The following is a 22,475-nucleotide window of genomic DNA, read 5'->3' as shown; positions in this document are numbered from 1 at the left end:
GAACGGCCATAATAGGCCATTCACCCACTAGAAATAACAGCCAAAGCTTCAACCGCAAATAAAAGTCAATTCCGTAAATAGGAGAAAATTTAAAAAACATTTACCCTGTAATTTCTTATACGATGCACCGTTTCGTCTGCTGTTTAATGGTAAACTAACCTGATTAAATTAAATCAAGCCAATCTTCCATAGCCCTCAGATTCTTCAGTAAGAAATAGCCACAAGTCGGAACAGATATTTTCACGAGGCATTTCCGACCCTGCCAAGTTAATATCTGACCTAAAATTTTCAAATCATCGCACTCGCGCCAAATTTATCGGCAGCAAATAAATATAAGCCGTCGATTCCATTACGGAATTAACCAGAAAATTCATAATTAATCAATATAGGGTGGCAAAGAAATTTTGTAGAATTTTTTTGCCACCAGCGGCCTAGTGGGAAAAATTAAATAGTCATAGACCATTTTTAAGTTCAACATCAACAATCAAGGAACGGCCATTTACCCTGTAATTCTTTGCCACCCTATATTGATTAATTATGAATTTTCTGGTTAATTCCGTTTATGGAATCGACGGCTTATATTTATTTGCTGCCGATAAATTTGGCGCGCGAGTGCGATGATTTGAAAATTTTAGGTCAGATATTAATTTGGCAGGGTCGGAATTGCCTCGTGAAAATATCTGTTCCGACTTGTGGCTATTTCTTACTGAAGAATCTGAGGGCCTATGGAAGATTGCTTGATTTAATTTAATCAGGTTAGTTTACCATTAACAGCAGACGAAACGGTGCATCGTATAAGAAATTACAGGGTAAATGTTTTTTTAAATTTTCTCCTGTTTACGGAATTGACTTTTATTTGCGGTTGAAGCTTTGGCTGTTATTTCTAGTGGGTGAATGGCCTATTATGGCCGTTCCTTGATTGTTGATATATATATATATATATATATATATATATATATATATATATATATATATATATATATTATATAGATATATATATAATATATATATATATATATATATTATAATATATATATATATATATATATATATATATATATATATATGTGGAGGCGCAATGGCCAAGTGGTTAGGGTAGCGGACTCGCGGTCGTAGGATCGCGGTTTCGATTCCCAGACCGGGCATTGTAAGTGTTTATTGAGCGAAAACCCTAAAGGCTCCACAAGGCTCCGGCAGGGGGTGGTTTCCCTGCTGTACTCTTTCTCCACTCTTTCTTCGGTTGGCCTGATCGCTTAGCCAGCGGGGTGGCGTCATTCAAAGGTTAAAACAATGCGAGCACATTGTGTCCAGCGATGTGTAACTTCTGATGGTCACGTCGGTCACGTGATCACGTGATATATATATATATATATATATTCTTTAACTTGTTTGAGTCATTTGACTGCAACCACCATGGAGTACCATCTTTAGTCGGATAAATCGCGAACACATTGTGTCCAGCGATGTGTAACTTCTGATGGTCACGTCGGTCACGTGATCACGTGATATATATATATATATATTTATATATATATATATTTTTTCTTTAACTTGTTTGAGTCATTTGACTGCAACCACCATGGAGTACCATCTTTAGTCGGATAAATCGACCAAAGAACTTATTCTTTGTAAACCTAGTACATATAATATCGGACACTTTTGCTGAACCACTAAGTTATGAGGACGGTTGTCATGTGATGGCGACGCAGAGACCCAAACGCATAATCCTTTCAGTTTCCGTCTACCAAACTTAGGTTGGCCCAAGGCTATAGTTGAAGACACTTGCCCAAAGTGCCAGACAGCAGGACTGAACCAGGAACGAGGCCGTTGGAAAGTAAACTTCTTCCCCTACTCCTGCGCATATATATAGATGTATGTATATATTATATATATATATTATATATATAGAGGGCATTATACATACATGCCAGGAGGCATTGTATATACATGCCAAACGCTAAGAGGGACAATCTTAGCGTTTGGCATGTATATACAATGCCTCCTGGCATGTATGTATAATGCCCTCTATATATAAATTAATATGTTCAATAAGAAATAATTATTTTCGAAATTTATTCTCTTATGAGGTTTTCACGCTATCTACCTGACAATTTCTTGTTAAGTTTTCCTTATTAAGTAGTTGTCCTTAATTGCTAAATTTTTATTCCGAAAAAACTTTTCCTCTCCCGAAATGCAATTCGTAAAAGTTTACCATTTACCCGGATGTAATATATATAAACTCACCCATGTGCTTCGTTGATGTTGATCAGTTAGCTGATCGGCTTAAGCGAGGCAGGGTCGTTGTTTATTTATAATACATTCAGGCCTGCTGATGATTACGTAAGTATGAAATCACTGTGATACAGGTCTATATTTTTAAATGTCTTACTTTGAAAAATTGCATTCGGTGGGATTAGTAATATTTTTGGTAGAAATGACTGATTGTCCCTCTTAGCGTTTGGCTGTATATACAATGCCTCCTGGCATGTATGTATAATGCCCTCTATATATAAATTAATATGTTCAATAAGAAATAATTATTTTCGAAATTTTTTCTCTTATGAGGTTTTTACGCTATCTACCTGACAATTTCTTGTTAAGTTTTCCTTATTAAGTAGTTGTCCTTAATTGCTATAATATATATATATATATATATATATATATATATATATATATATATATATATATAATATATATATGCACACATATATATATACATACATACATATCTGTGTATATATATATATATATAATAATAATAAATATTAGGGAATATATTTAGGTTTTCAAACAACCTGAAGAATGTCTAAGATGTGCTGACACGAAACGATCGTAGTGGTTATTCATATGTTAAATTTTAATTTATATAAGTTATTTTATGTATTGCTTAAGTCTTGCTTTGTTTGATTTGCATAATAGTGGTTTTGTCTCTAATTTGATATAATATATAAATATATATATATATATATATATATAATATATATATATATATGTATGTATATATATATGTGTGTGCATATATATGTATATATATATATATATATATATATATATATATATATATATATATATACATATATTTATATATATATAAATCTATATAGTGTGTGTATGTATGTATATGTATATAAGTATGTATGTGTATTATTGATATTAAGTGATGGTAATGACGTATCTTTCACTCAGTATCGGTAAGACACATGTATACAATGAGAAGCAAGGTTTTTCATAATGTATCTCGATTGTCCCTTAGGAGTACCTGATATTCATCTATTATTTACACGAATTGGTTTTCAATGTATTTACTTTTCCCACATTCAGGCAAAGTCTTTTCCTATTAAATGCGTTAAATGTGCTATTTTCTTCTCTAACGCCATCCTCGTGTGTATATTTCTATATGCATTTGTGTATAGATAACGAATGGGCATATCTATCTATCTATCTATCTATATATATATGTGTGTGTGTGTGGTGGGACACATGCATATGTATGTATGGATGGATGGATGTGTGTATGTGTGTGTGCATATATATATGTATTTACATATGTATTGTTCGAATTTCTATACGAATGTCTTTCACTGAACAAGAGATATACTTTCATAATGGCATTCGGGTGTTACATACACACAGAAACATAAACACGCGCACACGCACATACGCAGATGCACTTGTGTGTGTGTGTGTGTGTGTGTGTGTGTTTGTGTGTGTGTGTGTGTGTGTGTTTGTGTGTGTGTGTGTGTGTGTGTGAATATGAGTATGTATGTATGTATAAATATATGCACATATATTTGCACACACACACACACATATATATACACACACATATATATACATATATATATTTACGTATATATATAGTTATCTATAATGTAAACCTCCTAATATTGAATATCACTCGGCGCGTAGTTACTATTTAACAAGTGTGAACGAATGATTAAATGGATCCAAAATATGTTGAATATCAAAATGTCATTTCTTATTTTACTCTTCGATAATATCTGAAATATAAAAAGGTATAGTAATCATTCAAGTTGGTTTTCTATTTCTTGTACATTTCTGCTATTTTTCCCAAGTCAAATTACTTGGTAAAAATCGCCTTTCTGGTTGACTAGTTTACCTGCACTGTAACCAATTTATCATATAAACATCCTATTTATAATAACGAAAATTTTTGAATGCAGGTTTTCTTTATAGCTGTGCATGAATTTATACGAATGAATATTTCCACCAATCTATCTGTATACGTACTTATACTGAGTGTCAGCCTATATGTCTGTGTCTATGTATGTATATATATATATGTGTATGTGTCTGTGTGTGTGTGTTTGTGCGTGTGTGTGTGCTTGTGTGTGTTTGTGTTTCTATGTATATACACATATAGAGAGCAGGTATGCATTTATATATATACGTATATATAGGGTAGGCAGAGAGGACGGACCTTTTTGACACGGCTTTTTACTCAGCCCCAGCGGGAGGCACATGTGTCCGAGAGGTACCATTCTGTCCATGGTGTCTTGGCATTTTCTTTTCTTTCCAGGTGAAGCCATGGCGGTGTGGACGATAGAGCATCGAGTATTTGCCTACAACAGTTACATGAAGAATAGCAAGTATTTCACAGCAGTTCAGAGTGAGTTTCGGCGCTACTTCTGCATTCACCGAAATCAGCCTCTTCGCACCCATAACACAATCTAACGTTGGCTGAATGCTTTTCGTACATGAGGAACACTGATGAACAGGAAACCGGGAGAGGGGCAGCTCCACAGACGGTACGGACCACAGAAAATGTGGAACGCGTGATATGGACAGGTTTTTGTGCATGAATTACGCCGAAAACATATGCCTATTCGACGTGTGTGGTTTCAGCAGGATGGGGAGATGGCCCATACAGCCATAGCATCAATGAACGTTCTTCGCCTCTCTTCGGTGACGTCTCATCTCCAGCTTTGATGACATTCCTTGGCTCCTCGGTCTACTGATTTGTCCATATGTAATTATTTATTGTGAAAAAGGCTCAAAGTACGTGTGTATGGGCATAGGTCGCGTACATTAGGTGATTTAAATGAAGATATTCGCCTAAAAGTCGCCCAAATCGACTTGGCCAAATTCCAAGACCACCTTCAGGAATGCATCAATGAAACCGGAAACCACATGAAGGATGCTGTTTTCCACACTTGATTCTGTTTTACAAACATCCATCCTCTATGCGCCACCATATGTATCTATAGATGTTTCCCTATATATATATATATAATATATATATATATATATATATATATATACATGTATATACATATACATATATATATATATATATACACACACACACACACATATATATATATACACACATACATATATATATACACACATACATATATACATATACATATATATATATATATACACACACACACACACATATATATATATATATATATATGTATATATATATGTGTGTGTGTGTATATCTGTCAGCACTGCTTCACTCTGTACCCACTCTCTCTGCACATACAGAGGCATACACATCGATGTCTATAATGCGCATCTCCAGTCCATTCCATACACTCCCTTACACTTTCAGTCTGATAAATGACGAATCTGGCTAAGATGCATATGTGGGGAATAGCATTTTCTTGACCCTCATAAACGCTCTTCTGTTCCTCTTTTTCTCACTTTCTTCTCTTCTCTCATTTCTTTTTCTCCCCTCATTGCCCTAGATTCTATCTTTCAATCGATTCGCGGGACATATTTTTTGTTGTCATTGATTTGGCCCTCGTCTGTCTTCGAGGATGTTGTCATCATGCCTGAAACATCTGAACCAATTTTGTTACCTTCCGTTCCTGTTCCATATGTTTGTGTTGAAGGTCACTGGTCTTCCGATATAATTAAGTTCATTCGCTACTGGCCTTGTTCTCATTCGCTCTCCCACAGGCAGCGTAAAATTGTTCTCGTTGTAATTCATGACTGTTTCACTGCGAATACTACCTGCTTGATCATGGTTACACCCCACCTTTCTATGGCAGACAAGGCAGTTGGTGCCTCTCTCAAAAGCTACCTACACATAGTAATCTGTGTGTTTAAAATCGGGGGAACCAGGAGGCGAGAAATTGTGGCTGGTGAAATCGTAGAAATTTTCCGATAATCAATCCTGCAGATAGACGTTCCCGTTTGCAGTCGCAATTCTCTCTCGCTAAGGTTAAACGAGAGTCTCCAGCAACTTCACATAGTTATCTCAAGTGAGCTTAAGACCGGATATTCAAAGATGTGAGGCAGTATGATTCCATCGTCATAGTAGAGACACACAAGAATGATGGTGGGTTCAACTTGTTCCCAGTGTAGTAAGCAGCATATAGGACATCGGATTTGTGATTCTCGGCGTAAATCATGATATAGCAGGTAACTATTTTCCTATATTCAGATGGCTTCCTGTCCTTCATATCTCACTTAACTTCTCGGTTATAACGTTTACGAATCAAACTGTTCCCTAAAAAAGGCAGATATAAAATCCGTCAAATTTGCATATTTTCACACATACAATTATACATACATGTGTTTATATATAAATAGATATATACGCGTGTGTGTATTTAGCACGCCGGGCGAAATGCGTAGCCGTATTTCGTGCCGTTACGGTCGATTAAATAAGTACCAGTTACGCACAGGGGTCGATATAATCGACTTTATCCGTTTACTGCCCTTGTTTGTTCTCTCTGTGTTTAGCCCCTTGTGGGTAGTAAAGAAATATATATATATATATATATATATATATATATATATATACAGCACCATCGCCTGTACACCCATATATACATACATACATACATACATACATACATATATATATGTTGCTGTGTCTGGGGAGAATCATTCTCTTTTCATGCCTTATAATTTAACACACCCACCGGTAAACTTTCCACTCATTTATTTATTTTTCTAAAATTTTCGTTGCGTCTTGAAACCTTTTCAATAGTTATTGAACCTATCTGTTATCCGACCAGCGTTGTTTTTGTTTGTTTGTGCGCATGTGTGTGGGTCAGTGTGTGCGCATACACCTGTATATATGTATCTATGTGTACATGTATAATACGTATGTAAGCATGCATGTAAGTGCGTGTATGTGTGTGTGTACGGGTGCTTGTCTGTTCATATCACCAATGTACCTATCCGTCTGTATGTCTGTCTGTTTAATTTCATATCCATTTGCCAACATACATGTGCATGTACACATACATACACATATCTACATACACACATACATGCATACATACATCTACATAACAGCCCACTTTCTATTCTACCTGTATATAAATATATACTGTGACTATGGGGGTATGATTACCTACTACGTATATTTCCTGTTTAGTACTGCGTATGTTTCAATTATGAAGATGTACTCCTGTATTTGTCTGAGGGTTGAGTACTCTGGGTGCTTGGATAAAATGCGAATGTCAAGTTAATTCAGTTTGCCTCCATGTTGGTCCTTGGCATGTTGGTAAAATATGGAGGACTGTATTTGGTCGTCATATTGCCCCCAATGTCCATTTAGTCATTCAGCAATACTCCTAGATGTCTCCCCTTTGCATGTCATGTTCATGTCTTTACAAGCACCTTCTATGCATCTTATGCTGTAGACTATATTCTCATATCCAGAGATATGTACTGTACTTGTTTCTTCGTTTCATAGGGTTTGCATAGTGGGGACAAGTTGTTCATTATCCTAACAAAGTCTATGATCAGAAAGATTGGATTCGAATATGCAGGGATGCTAGATGTTAGATAGATGTTAGGGATGTTAGATAGCATTATATGTAATAAAACCAGTGTTACCTGCCCTAGATATAGAAGCAAAGACTGGAATAGAATACATAAACTTGTGACAAAGCAACGGGGTATAAAACAGACAAATATCAAGGAGTGATGCTTGTAGAGGCAACAGCCAACGAAGAACTAGCCTGGAGATTTAGAGAAGCTCTGGAAGAGACTAAACTCAACAAAATGATTGTGGAAAAGCCGCGACTATCAAATCATAACTATGTAGAACGTACCGCTTTGAGAAAAGCATGTGCACCAATAACTGCAAGTTATTTAGGGTTAGCGTTGACATTAACTGCAGAACTAGAAATTACTTAGTGGTCTGTTGCATAGGTATAAATAAGTAAATGAGTGGGAGATTTACGGGTAGGTGTGTTAAATTATAAGGCAATAAAATTAATGACTCTCCCCAGACACAAAAGAATATGCTTCAACACACAAACTCACATAAAGAATCTTGCAAACTAAATCGAAAAATGAAATATATATATATATATATATATATATATATACATATATATATATATATAGAGAGAGAGAGAGAGGGAGAGAGAGAAAGAGGTCGGTAAATTAAGTACCAGTTACGCACTGGTGTCGAGGTAATCAACTTAATCCCTTCGTCTGTCCCCCTCAATGTTTAGCCCCTTGTGAGCAATAAAGAAATAAGGAACGTTAGCACGCCGGGCGAAATGCGTAGCCGTATTTCGTCTGCCGCTACGTTCTGAGTTCAAATTCCGCCGAGGTTGACTTTGTCTTTCATCCTTTCGGGGTCGATTAAATAAGTACCAGCTATGCACTGGGGTTGATATAGTCGACTTAATCCGTTGTCTGTCATTGTTTGTCCTCTCTGTGTTTGGCCCCTTGTGGTTAGTAAAGAAATAGGTATTTCGTCTGTTTTTACATTCCGAGTTCAAACACCGCCGAGCTCGACATTGCTTTTCATCCTTTCGGGGTAATTAAATGTGTACTGGGGTTGATCTTATCAATTGGCAACCTCCCCAAGACTTTTGGGCCTTGTGCCTAGAGCAGAAAGGAATATTTTTGCACAAAATATTTTTGACATCAACTAAAAAGCATATCATGAAAAAAACATTTATATCAGCGTCAATAAATGAGATGAAGTTCATACTTTCTTATTAAATTTGAAAATTTTATGTTTTATAAAGTAGCCCCTCGTCTTTAATATTTAATTTTGCGCTACGACTTTCAGCCCCGGTATGTGTTCTGTCATAATAATGTGTTTGCAGCCTCTCATTAAACTAGCATTTGAACTTGTTTCACTCAAATTTTGTTTTCGAATATATAACATATCACTGAACTTTTTCAGGTTCCTGATTCATCCTGTCAGTTAATCAGTTGCAAATTATTCGGCAATCTGCAATTTCCTTGAATTACATCAAAGCAAAACATTCGAAAGTGTGGCTTTCGCTGGAGCAATCGAAAAAAAAGAATTACAACGTGTGATATAAAGTTACCAAGGTAATTAAAAATATTTGAGAAGTGAAATAATATCCATAAGCGCATCACGATCTTAATCCAATGAACTAAGCGAAGATAAATGAATAGGCTAAAATGACTAGTCAAAGCAAAGAAATGTATGTCTAAATAGAACTTTTATGGAATTTTTATGGAACTAATCAATCAGAATAACATTTCTAATGGCAAAATTATATTTTCCCTATGTTTGCTAACGTACAGTACTTTTCTATAAATAGTAAATCTTATACATTGCGAATTGTGCGAAACATCGTTTCACAGGAAAATGGACTTTCGTTGTCTATCTTTACAGTGTCATGCTGTGTCAATAACATTATTCATTCAGCAAGAATCATATCCGAGCTAAATTTTTGAGATTTCCTCAATTTCATATTCACATGAAAACATTTACAGAAAAACATTAGGATGATTTAAATGTTCAATGTAGGAGAAAATGTTGCTCACAGAGTGTTTTATTTATGCTCTTTGCTCAATTATATCGATCGTAAATTCCGATGCTACGCACAATGACGAAAGATTATTGAAAGATAGTCTGTTGTCAAATTATCGCAATGATATAAAACCCGTTATGAATTTGTCGACAACAGTTAACATAAATATTTTTACGACACTTTACACCCTCTATGATTTGGACTTTGTAAATAATTTACTAACGGCTCGCTACATCATTTCTTCATTTTGGACTGATGAAAATCTTAACTGGAACCCTTTGGACTATAACAACATTACATATATATTTGTACCAAAAAAGAAATTATGGAATCCAAATTTAGTAATGTGCAATTCATTGACACAGTCAGAAGATAAAGATAGCTTGGACGATATTCGCATTTCTTACACTGGGTTCTTGACAATGGTATCATTTACATTACTACAAACTTATTGTCAAGTGAATGCTTACAGCTATCCATTCGATGAACACAAATGTGAAATTCGCCTGTGTAGTGCAACGTATGATAGTAATGATGTAAATTTAACATCATTTGCGTTATATGTGTACTCCAACGAAGAAAATTATAAATGGTATATGAGTATTAGCGATCAGGAAACCTACAGTTCTTACGTAGTGGGCACAGTATATTTACGACGTAAACTCACAGTCGGTATCATAGCTATGCTAATTCCGACAGTAATGATGACTATTTTAACAGTTTTTGTATTTATTCTGCCTCCTGAATCAGGTGAGAAAGTTTCTCTAGCAACAACAATATTTTTATCAAATATCTTGTATCTTGTTCAAATGGATAAGAATACACCAGCTAATTCAAAATATCCTTCACTGCTTATTTTATATTTAATGGTGTTGTCAATGGTAAGTGGCATCGCCACACTTGGATCGGTGGTTATAAGCAAGCTGTATGTTAATCAATCATCACAAGAAAATAAGTTGAAATTAACAGAGGAAAGTAGAGAGAAATTACAGAGAAACAAAGTTGCGGATATTTCAATTATTTCTACGGACCATTCCGAAATTTTAATGAAAGGTGGTCTCCCGTGTAAGAAAAAGAGAAATTTCATTATTGACTATACACAACTGGATGCGATATTTTTAAAACTTATTATTGCAGTCTTGGTAATAATTTCAATATCATTCACGTCTTTGTTGTTTTCTCCAATGGAGTAAGAAAATAATATTTGTTACTCTTTCTTCATATCTTTATAAAAAAATAGTAGTACTGTTCTTTTTCGAACTCCAGCATATATTAGATCCGCAGTGAATATTATATTTTGTTTTGCTGGGGAGCAAATATATGTAGAAATTTCTCAGTATTGCTTGAAGCACTAAGCACTGTTAAATATTATTTATTTTCAATGAGGAAAACTTTGTAAGATGCCCTGTCCTGTATTTTCCCCACTTAAGTAATACAGATAATAAAAGTGCAAGTATATAATTGACACTGCAGAACTCCGTCGAATATATGTGTGTATGTGCGACGGTGTATTATTGTGTCACCATCTGACAAACGATAATTGAAACTTGAACAACATTTCCTGTCAGCTACTGCAACATAAATAGACATGAGTAATTCGCAATATTTAGTACTTATTTGCTTACTGCGGTGTAAACTTAAGAGAAAGGAAAGCTCATCAAGATGTTTTAAAATGCACAATTTCTTGCCGAAGAAACATTGAATATTTGAAATTGAAAATTACAGGAACAAGTATGACCATATTATTAACGATTTCCCTTCACAGATTTGTATTCTCAGTTTCAAATCCTTTCTATTGCACTTCTGATTGGTGCCTTCAAATGTTTATATGATGAGCAGTGAGTCTTGTGAGCGAACATATTACAACGAAATTCTTCGAAATTCTGTCGAATATGTAGGAGTGAAGAGCAAATATATTTTTGTGTCAAAAATTATAAATACGAGTTCAAATACATGTACATATAATAATATAATCATATATACACAGTTCAAAACGTTGTGTATATCGCTATACTCATGCACTCGTACATATAACTGCTTGTAAATATATACATTTCAAAAAGAATGTATACACAATTGTTTATTCATACATGCATACCTAATTATTACGTACACACGCGCTCACACACACACACAAACAAAACAGCAACTCGCACACAGATATATATTGACGTTTGTTTATGTATATATACTTTCTCCATATATATATTACATATAATAATATTTTATTTAAGAAATTTTATTGTATTCTATATAACTATTGATTGTTAAATTTGAACTTATAATAATTTTACTTGTTAATGATAATTTAGATATGTACATTTATTTAATTATTATTAGTATATAATTGTTATACCTGAACGTAACGTTTGAGACATTAGTTAGTCACTGTGGTATATAGATGTTTTGATAATGATGATAATAGTGATGATAATAGTTATAAGTTTTTTTTAAAGATAGGTTATACGTTTTTAATGTGATTTTTTAATTTTTAAATTGTAATTCATAAATATATTCTATAGATATTTACAATATTTATGTAATCAATAATGGACTAATTTATTTATTTTTGGTTATATGTTTATATATTTATTGATAGAAAAAGTTCAGATTTTTAATTATTATATTTGTTGATTATAATTTAGATACTTATTTTTATGTATTTATTATTTTATAATTATTAGATGTTTACTTAAATCTAAAAATATTAATAGTGATTATTTTGTTAAATAATTTCGTAGTTAAATATTGGAGTATAACTGAGTTAAAGATATTCGATGGTTGATTATGTGTTTCAAATCAAATTATATTTTCAAAGATAAATACATATTTCTATATATATTCTTAACTTAAAAAATAAAATTTTAACATAATAAATGTGTTGCAGGAAATAATCCTAATGTTTTAAGTTTCAAATTTAGTTAATGGAGTTTTTTCTATAAAAAATAAATTATTATTTCATTTATTTTTTAAATAAATATTGTTTAACTCTATTTGGTTATATATTTAGCTATTAACATTAACCTGAAGATTGACTATATAATTTTAAATCGAATTTATTTCAATTGAATTTAAACTTAATTGTAATTCGAATTTAATTGTAGCCATGAAACGTACGTAGATTTTTTTACTTATTATATATTGATCATTCATTTTTAAACATTTTGAGATCTAGTTATATATTTTATAAAAATATATATTATTTGTTTTTTATGTTTTTGTTTATGTCTGTCACTGTTTGAGTTTCATAATAATGGATTTATCTCTGATTTATATTATATATATATATATAAAATTTAGATTCAGATGAATACAATACTTAAGTTGATGCACAAACACACTGTTGAACCCATCAACTTACTGACTTCCATTCTGAGCCAAAAACAAACGATAAAAAATGCACCTTAAGAAATCAAAGTTTCGATGCCTCTTTTTGCATATTATAATAAAAGCAATGTTAAATTCCGAAGACTTAGTGTTCTGCTGCAATCGAGATCTAGTTCATTCATTGAGATTTATTAATGAAAGATACACATCTTAAATATCAAAAAGCTACAAATCTCCACCACAATAACACCATGAGGAATATCCCATTCTCTCATATTTAGTGTGGACGTTTTTGTAATATATTCAATCTGATATATTGACGATCGTTATGCGAACTTTTCTGAAATGTATCATAGTTCATAGCACAATGAAAATCTGTAATGTACGTTTAAAACTAACACAAGAAAATGTTTAGTGTGTGCTCACATATATATAAATATATTAATATACATATTCCATGTTACTATGAAATATTTCTTCATTTTTTTCCAATAATATTATATTGAGTGAATAAAGTATTCAAAATCAAATATGTCTTTTAGTTTTGTTTTATAAAATCTCGATTATATTGCTGATGCTGATGCAAGGCGGCGATTGGACAGAATCATTAGCACGCCAGGCCAAATGCTCATCGGCTGTTTTCCTGTTTTCACGTTCTGAGTTCAAATTACCCCATGGTCCACATTCACCCATTAGGGGTCGATGAAATTAATATATCAGTTGAGCACTGTAGTCTATGTAAACAATTTAGCTCAGTGCCCTCAAATTACTAACCTTGTGCTAAATTTTGACACCATAATTCATCAAATATTACCTATAGGTGTAGGAGTGGCTGTGTGGTACGTAGCTTGCTTACGAACCACATGGTTCCGGGTTCAGTCCCATTGCATAGCACCTTGGGCAAGTGTCTTCTACTATAGCCTCGGGCCGACCAAAGCCTTGTGGATGGTTTTGGTAGACGGAAACTGAAAGAAGCCCGTCGTGAATATGTATATATATATATATATATATATATATATATATGTATGTATGTATGTGTTTGTGTGTCTGCGTTTGCCCTCCCCCTCCCAACATCGCTTGACAACCGATGCTGGTGAGTTTACGTCTCCGTAACTTAACGGTTCGGCAAAAGAGACCGATAGACTAAGTACCAGGCTTACAAAGAATATGTCCTGGGGTCGATTTGCTCGACTAAAGGCGGTGCTCCAACATGGCCACAGTCACATGACTGAAAAACGTAAAAGAGTAAAAGAGTAACGCTTTCATCTCTATTAGAATCGTTAAAAATGCGATGAATGTCTAGAATATTAGTTGTTGAAACCAATGCTAAAATAGTTGGCATCTCAATTACATTATATGTTTTTATATTCAATTTTTTGTTGCTGTTTCATGACAAACGTACAAGAATAAAACCGTAAAAAATAGTGAGCGTCTGATAATAGAGTACTTGTACCACGTCCTCGCGTTCTTGTTGTTTCTTGTTTGTTCTTCCTTGTTTGGATTAATTAAACACACACACATACACACACACACACACACACTCACATACACACACACACACACACACACACACACACACACACATATATATATATATATTATATATATATATATGGCAAATGAAAGACGGAAGATGGATTACAGTTCTATATTTAAGGTATGAGGAATTATGTACGTTATTTACACATGACGGATATTTGTCCTCATCTTGTTTGTTGTTAACACGTTTTGGCTGATATACCTTCATCAGGTGTCTTGGAGAAATTCCACATTCCTAAGGTATTTTTCGCTGCTATAATAAAAGTAATGGTAATAATTCTTTTTGTTTGTTTTTTTTTTGTTGTTGTTGTTGTTGTTCTTCTTCTTCCCCTTTTTTAATTATTATTATACAGGTCACTGCCTAGAATCGAACTCGGAATATTGGGTTTTATAGCCCACGATCTTAACCACAAGGTCATATCGAAAAATACCATAGGAATGAGAACCCAGGTTCAAAAATTCCCCAAGACACCTGGTGAAGGCTGGGGGGTATATCAGCCGAAACGTTGTGTTAATAACAAACAAGATGAGAACAAATATCTGTCCAGGGGTATTTTAAAGCTGTCTATCAAAGTAACTGTCGGTAACATTTCCCAGAAAGATGAGTTAAGTAACGGAACCAGTACTTCTAAAGAAGTAGGTTTAATAGGTTTAATAAAATTACTTGCAACATACACACTCACTCAGGTTGTGATTTTAAGACCTGTGACTATATGTATGTGCCGATTAAAGCCTGTAATACGGATTCCAAGTGATATTGATCAAAAATGTGTATTAGTCTATATTAACATTTCCACTTGTCTTAACGAAGTAAATATTTCTGCTGCAGGTTGTTACAAGTTTTAAGAAAAAATTCAGGTTATGAATAATGACAGTCATTTACAACGCCATATATTTATAAATTTCCAAAGAATGAGCGATTATATTAAATCATAAAAAATATCTTTAACCGTCAAGACTTTTCAATATTCCGAAGAATATTAAGAATCACAAACATGATTCTTTCAATACAACCTTTTTCCTTATATATGTGTTCTTCGTACATCATCGTCACGAAACGAAATTATTCAGAGCTTTCAGTCATAAAAAATGTGGCGTAACTTTTGTTTCTGCATTGGATAATAGAGAATAAATGTCAGGTGTTTACGAACAAGGATTAAAAAAAAATAAATATGTTAGGAAACAATGAACTATTGATAACTATTTGAATAACTTTGAATAACTCAAATGGAAAAGCGAAAAGTTTGTAACGTGTATTTTTCAAATGTCGGCTCAAGACAAGTAATTTTAGTAATTTTAGATCACGTTGATACCAGTGCATTAGTAATAATAAATATAATTCTTCCTGATGGAATACCAGCCACTGGCTCTCATGGCACGTGATCTTAACTAATTGGAAGTGTTATCATATACATGTTTTCTCTTGGTATAAGAGATGGGCTACAACAAATATTCCGCTCTGCACCACAGATTAGCTTGTCAGTTGTTTGATCTCAAAAAGGCCAGCATGTTCCTTAGTGACTGATGATGCGTACATCTCTGATCCTGACCAGGAGTAATAGGGAAGAATTATAGCCATGTGCTGAGAGGAATTCTTTGGAGTTTGAATAATTCACCTCTGGAATCATGGGTGTTCCATTCATCATCTTTAAATAAACCCTTTTCAGGGATCTTTTGGGCGAGATGGACTACTCGACCGAAATAAAATTCAAATCGGTTCCCACCAGGAGGATCATACGATGTGAGATCATCATGTCGCACACTTGTAGTTGTGATGTATCCCATCGTACCCAGCAACACACGATGAGAATTTCGGCTACTCGACTTAAAGAGATTCAAATTGGGCCCCGCCTGAAAGGGCATACGCTCTCTATCTCGATATGAGATCACCATGCCGCACATTTATGGTTGTGCTGCATTCCATCATGTGCAGCAAAATAAGCTGAAAGTAATAATAATAATAATAATAATAATAATAATAATAATATAATAATAATAATAATAATAATAATAATAATAATAATAATAATAATAATAATAATAATAATTAGAAGATGAGGAGGAGGTGGAAGCAGAACAAAAAGAAAAATATGTAGGAGAAGAAGAAGAAAAATAATAAGAAAATATTGTCTATGCATTTCCCAAAACACTTTAATCTCTAAACATTATCTAAACAATATCAAAGAGAAGTAAAAGCAAACACCGGCTCAAAAGCACTGAACTAAAAGCTGACACGGAATGACTGCACAAAATCAATGTCACACTACGAACAACTATAAAAGCAACATAATAAAAACAAGTCCTAATACTAAATGCAGAATGTGCAACCAGGATGGTCGGACAGTTAACCATATTATCTCTGGATATTCAGTGCTTGCCAAATCTGAATGTAGGTACAGACACGACCGAGTAAGTAATCATATCCACTGGATAGTATGCTAAAACTGCAACATAAAAACTAACAATAAATCGTATAAATATGTGCCAAACAACGTAGAATTTTACGACCAGGTCACAGTCATCTGGGATACACATTTCAGTCCCGTCTGACCAGAGTATTGTCCAAAAAGAAATGGAGAATTTGTCACCGCACAGAGACCTCGAAATTGAAGTAGTCAAAATGTGGATCATAACAATACCAGAAATGATTAAAGCATCGGGCGTGATAAAATACATATGAGCAAAAACGTAGGACCCGGATGCTCAACGCTACACACTATCCCCAAAGTAGTACTGATGGGAACAACCGACATCCAGCTCAAGACCTAATAAACCCTAAACAAAGCAAACCACAACCACAATGCTCTCTATGCAGTACACATCCAATGAAATAAACTACCATCAGCAGATCACTTATCCAATGTATTACGCACATAACACACAATACAAACACCAATATAACAAAAAACTGCATCACACCTCTTAAATATAAAGAAAGAAAGCATCCGACTTAATACAATTTCGGGAAGAGTTTGCATACTCCCAACAAAAAAAAGAACACACAATGCTGCACACCACCCAGCAAAAACGGTGGTGTAGCAGGTGATGCAAAAATTTGTCTGAAACTTCCAAATGTTGAACAATAAAAACAACAACAACAACCACAACAACAGCAGCAACAATAATAATAATTTTCATTAACTTATACATCTTATATATTGATTTTGCCGCGTTTAAATTGATACTCAAAAATAGAAAGCGACGTGCAATTAAGAACAATACATCACTATATAAATTGGTAAATTGCCTAACTTATCAAAACAGACTAAATCAAACAGTAAGTACATCCGAGAGTTTCATCATTATAAATCTAATTACTGGTTACAAAATGAACACAAAAACACAAACAAGTGAAATTGACACGAAGCAGACACAAACAGAGCCGAACCAAACATTTTAACACTTAAAAACGAATCAAAACGGGAAAATGAAGCACTCTCACAATAACACCTAAAATATCTATACATTAATGAGCTAAACTAAGGGCTAAACCATTAAAAACTGTAATAATGATAAATTTCTCATATACATACGACGGTCTTCCTTCAGTTTCCGTCTACCAAATCCACTCACAAGGCTTTACTAGAAGACACTTCCCCAAGATGCGACGCAGTGGGACTGAAACCGAAAACATTTGATTAGGAAGCAAGCTGCTCACCACGCAGCCACGTCTACACACACACACACACACACATATATATATATATATATATATATATATATATATAACATGATGCAAAGGATTTAGCGGTACATATGTTTCTGGCCTTTATTAGACGGTTTATAACAATACATAATTGATGCAAATGTGTGTCTATAGCCTTCTTCAGCCGCGTACAATTACTACTTCAAGGAAATGTATTACGTTATAAGTTTTACGTTGGGGATGCAAATCCTCATAGTTGCGTACGACAGAGCGAGGCAGCAAAACAAAATCAAAGCGTCCATCCCGTTTTTCACTCGATGTAGAATGCTACATCGAGTGAAAAACGGGATGGACGCTTTGATTTTGTTTTGGTGCCTCGCTCTGTCGTACGCAACTATGAAGATTTGCATCCCCAACGTAAAACTTATAACGTAATACATTTCCTTGAAGTAGTAATTGTACGCGGCTGAAGAAGGCTATAGACACACATTTGCATCAATTATGTATTGTTATAAACCGTCTAATAAAGGCCAGAAACATATGTACCGCTAAATCCTTTGCAACATGTTTTTATTTTGATATATATATATATATATATATATATATATATATAAGTTAAACAGAAAATGGAGAAAATTGATCACGAATCAATTTGAGTACCATCGATTTTTTTTCAAATACACAACTTTAACATTTCTAAGAGCGGTTTCTGCTTCCAGTCTCTGTCGGCGCGCTACCAAAGAAAATTCTGAGAATAATATTCATCATATTCTGTAGGTCATCTCATCTGGCACATAGAATTTACTCATAGTGAAGATAAATACATAGAATAAAGAAGGCCTCGAGATTTAAATGCTTAATACACTTGAATCACACCATTTTGCAGTGTAACGCTTGAAGTCGATGAGCAAATAACTTAACTAGAAAATTAATTGGTGCGTTAATCTCTCATTAGGAGTATCAGGGTGTATAGATAATAAAAAAACATATTCAGTACTTTAGTATAACGGGATTCGCCAATAGCTCTAGAAAAAGAATAGTACTAATGATTTTGTAAAGAGTACTAAGTAATATTTATGTAAATAGCATACCCATAAATTTATTACATTAATATACTTACTGATACATTTTAAAGATCAACCACCTGTTGTCCGTAATGGGATTGCCTAAAGTCCAACCATCAATATAATTGGTCAGTTAAATTTAAAACCCAAGAGCAAGCTCAGGCCGTTATAGGAAGTAGAGAAGAAAATAAAAAGAAGAAAGAAAAAGTATGGAGAAGTAGCAAATGCCATAAATGGCCCAAGGCGACTTATACCATTATTAACCAACCAAACATGTAAACTAGGACCATGCGAAATACTACAGTTAAGGGGAGACTACCATTACCGAGAAGTAGTTGCTAGGGCATTTACCTTCAAATTATATAATTATAATACTAAATCTATCTTCTGGAATAGCTACCACTGTCCCAAGCGGTGGTTTTTACTAGACAAACCGTAATTGTTTAAATGTTCCTAAATACATTCAGCCTAGTGGACCTATGAAAAGGCTTTGCTTGAAAGAGGAGTTAAAACGCTCCAAAACCACGCATCTCTCACTATATGTCAACATGCACGGAGAATACAACATATATATTCCTCCGAAACGCCCCACTTCTAAGATACAGTTAGTAAAATACAAATAAGATCATAGACATCCTAGTATCAATTGATTTCTCTTTCTGTGTTGAAGCAACACTTAAAGCTCATCAGCTAGGCTTACTACAGAAACTATTTCAAAAAACATATTCAGTACTTTAGTATAACGGGATTCGCCAATAGCTCCAGAAAAAGAATAGTACTAATGATTTTGTAAAGAGTACTAAGTAATATTTATGTAAATAGCATACCCATAAATTTATTACATTAATATACTTACCGATGAATTTTAAAGATCAACTACCTGTTGTCCGTAATGGGAAGGCCTAAAGTCCAGCCATCGATATAATGAACGTCGTTCAGCTGAAGGCACCACGACTTCGAAAAGAACGTTAGTGAGCAATTTAAAATTCAAACAAGTGTTCATCATCTTTAAAAACAATGGTAAAGTGGCCAGCAAACATAAATCAAATAAGTAAAATATACAATAAAAAGCCTGGGTACAATATGTACCTATTTGCTTGTAGGCCGTGGAGGCGCATTGGCCCAGTTGTTAGGGCAGCGGACTCGCGGTCGTAGGATCGCAGCTTCGATTCCCAGACTGGGCATTGTGAGTGTTTATTGAGCGAAAACACCTAAAGCTCCACGATGCTCCGGCAAGGGGTGGTGGTGAACCCTGCTGGACTCTTTCACCACAAATTTCTCTCGCTCTTTCTTCCTGTTTCTGTAGTACCTGTATTTCAAAGGGCCAGTCTTTTCCTACTCTGTGTCACGCTAAATCTCCCCGAGAACTACGTCAAGAGTACACGTGTCTTGGAGTGCTCTGCCATTTGCACGTTAATAAATGAGCTGCGACGTCACTGGTGCCAAGCTGTATCGGCCTTTGCATTTCCCTCGGATAACATCGGTGGCGTGGAGAGGGGAGGCCGGTATGCATGGGCGACTGCTGGTCTTCCATAAACAACCTTGCCCAGACTTTTGCCTCGGAGGGTAACTTTCTAGGTGCAATCCCATGGTCTATGTAGTGACTGAAGGGGGTTACAACTTGTAGGCTATAAACACTAAATACGAGATTATTCTTTTCAAAATGAAACGAAGGTATGTGAAAACAAAATTAACATTGCATGTTAGTAATCATTCTCACGTCGACAATGTTCTTCTCAATACGTGTGATGTACCAGTTCACACAATCTTTTGCACTTCTTGCAGAAATGGTAAACCAAGGATTACTCTGAAGTAATATGTAGAAGCCTGAATAATTTTCCTTGATGCCTGAACAAGCAAAATTTCTCTTTCATATAACTTTAGAAAAAGAAATTAAATATCTACAATTTCTGTCAGTAAATTTTTCTTTGATTATTCCAACATGCAAACATCTCTTTTATCACAAGAACACTCTTAAACGCCGCCGGGTATTTAAATTTAAGCAGGTTCAAGATAAGAAATGTGTTGTAAGTACATTATTTAGTTTTTTCTAGATTTTTGAACAGGCAAAACATCCAACTTTCATCCTCAGGGCATATTCAAACGCCTGCAAAATTCAAAACTTACAACATTTTCCAGAACCGATTATAAGCGCAGAAGATAAGCGATTGGCCTATCAGCTAACTACTCCGCTACGAAACCTGTAAACCAGATTAAAACTTCATTTAATATTGAAAAACAAATCTACGGTAAAGGAAATAAAAGGAAGTAAATAAGTTCTCCTCAAACTCTATCATCATTCTTATTAATCTTAGTAGTAGTAGCTCGTGCCGCTTTAATCCCATATCTTAACATCTGTTGACTACATGGATGCAAGCACTTCACCTTTGCCTCCTTGCCTACATGAGTTGAATATACTTATTATTATTATTATTATTATTATTATTATTATTATTATTATTATTATTATTATTATTATTTTATCATCATCATCATCATTATTTTCATTAACATCTTTCAATTCTGTTTCCATTTCTTGTCGAGTATCTTCCTGACACGCCTAGAGCAGAGAAACGCACTATATACATTAGTATGTCATTAAAATAAACACACCAGATTGTGTATTTACAAATTCGTGTGATAGAGAAAAAGAAAGACCGAGAGAAAAAGGAAAAATAAAAAATAAAAAAGTAAACAAATAAACTAAAGAGGTAAAAAGGGAAAAAAATTACAGCGATAATTCTCTTCTCAATACTTGTGACGTACCAGTTAAGACAATATTTTGCACTTCCTGCATGGATGGTAAGCCAAGGAACCTTTTTTACATAATTTTCAGTTCCCTTTTTGACCATTGCAAGTGCTTCTACAACCACTGGTATTGTGACCGTCTTGAGATGCCATATCTTTTCGATTTCGATTAGAAAATCTTCTTAATTTCTGAGCTTATCAAATGTTTTTGCCAAGATATTATGTCCGGTCTGTACATACGGGGATGTCCCAAATAATAGTTACATTTTCTCCCTCAGATATAGTCTCAGGGTGGTACTGGTACCATTTGTCAGCGCATTTCATTATATAATGCCGACACGTTATCCAGTGTAGATATTGGTCAACACTATCTTGTCTTGATTTGTACTCTATAGGTGCTAAAACCTT

The 22,475-nt window shown here is 34.2% G+C and overlaps 1 protein-coding gene and 1 long non-coding RNA gene across 2 annotated transcripts in view; both read left to right on the top strand.

Moving 5' to 3' along the window:
• LOC118766602 overlaps positions 1-21,138 on the top strand; it is a 25,309-nt gene extending 4,171 nt beyond the window's left edge. The window contains exons 2-3 of the long non-coding RNA XR_005002542.1: positions 4,630-4,634; positions 21,027-21,138. This is a non-coding gene — a long non-coding RNA (uncharacterized LOC118766602). The remainder of the gene's footprint in view (positions 1-4,629; positions 4,635-21,026) is intronic.
• LOC115220611 (acetylcholine receptor subunit alpha-like 2) lies at positions 9,727-11,104 on the top strand. The gene has a single exon (XM_029790759.2). It carries the CDS (start codon positions 9,746-9,748, stop codon positions 10,934-10,936), a length of 1,191 nt encoding a protein of 396 aa, XP_029646619.2. The 5' UTR covers positions 9,727-9,745; the 3' UTR covers positions 10,937-11,104.
• Positions 21,139-22,475: the final 1,337 nt, after the last annotated feature.

Source organism: Octopus sinensis, linkage group LG16, assembly GCF_006345805.1.
Source record: "Octopus sinensis linkage group LG16, ASM634580v1, whole genome shotgun sequence".
NCBI lineage: Eukaryota > Metazoa > Mollusca > Cephalopoda > Octopoda > Octopodidae > Octopus > Octopus sinensis.
The sequence above is the reverse complement of the archived record's forward strand: the minus strand, read 5'-3'. Positions and strand labels throughout refer to the sequence as shown.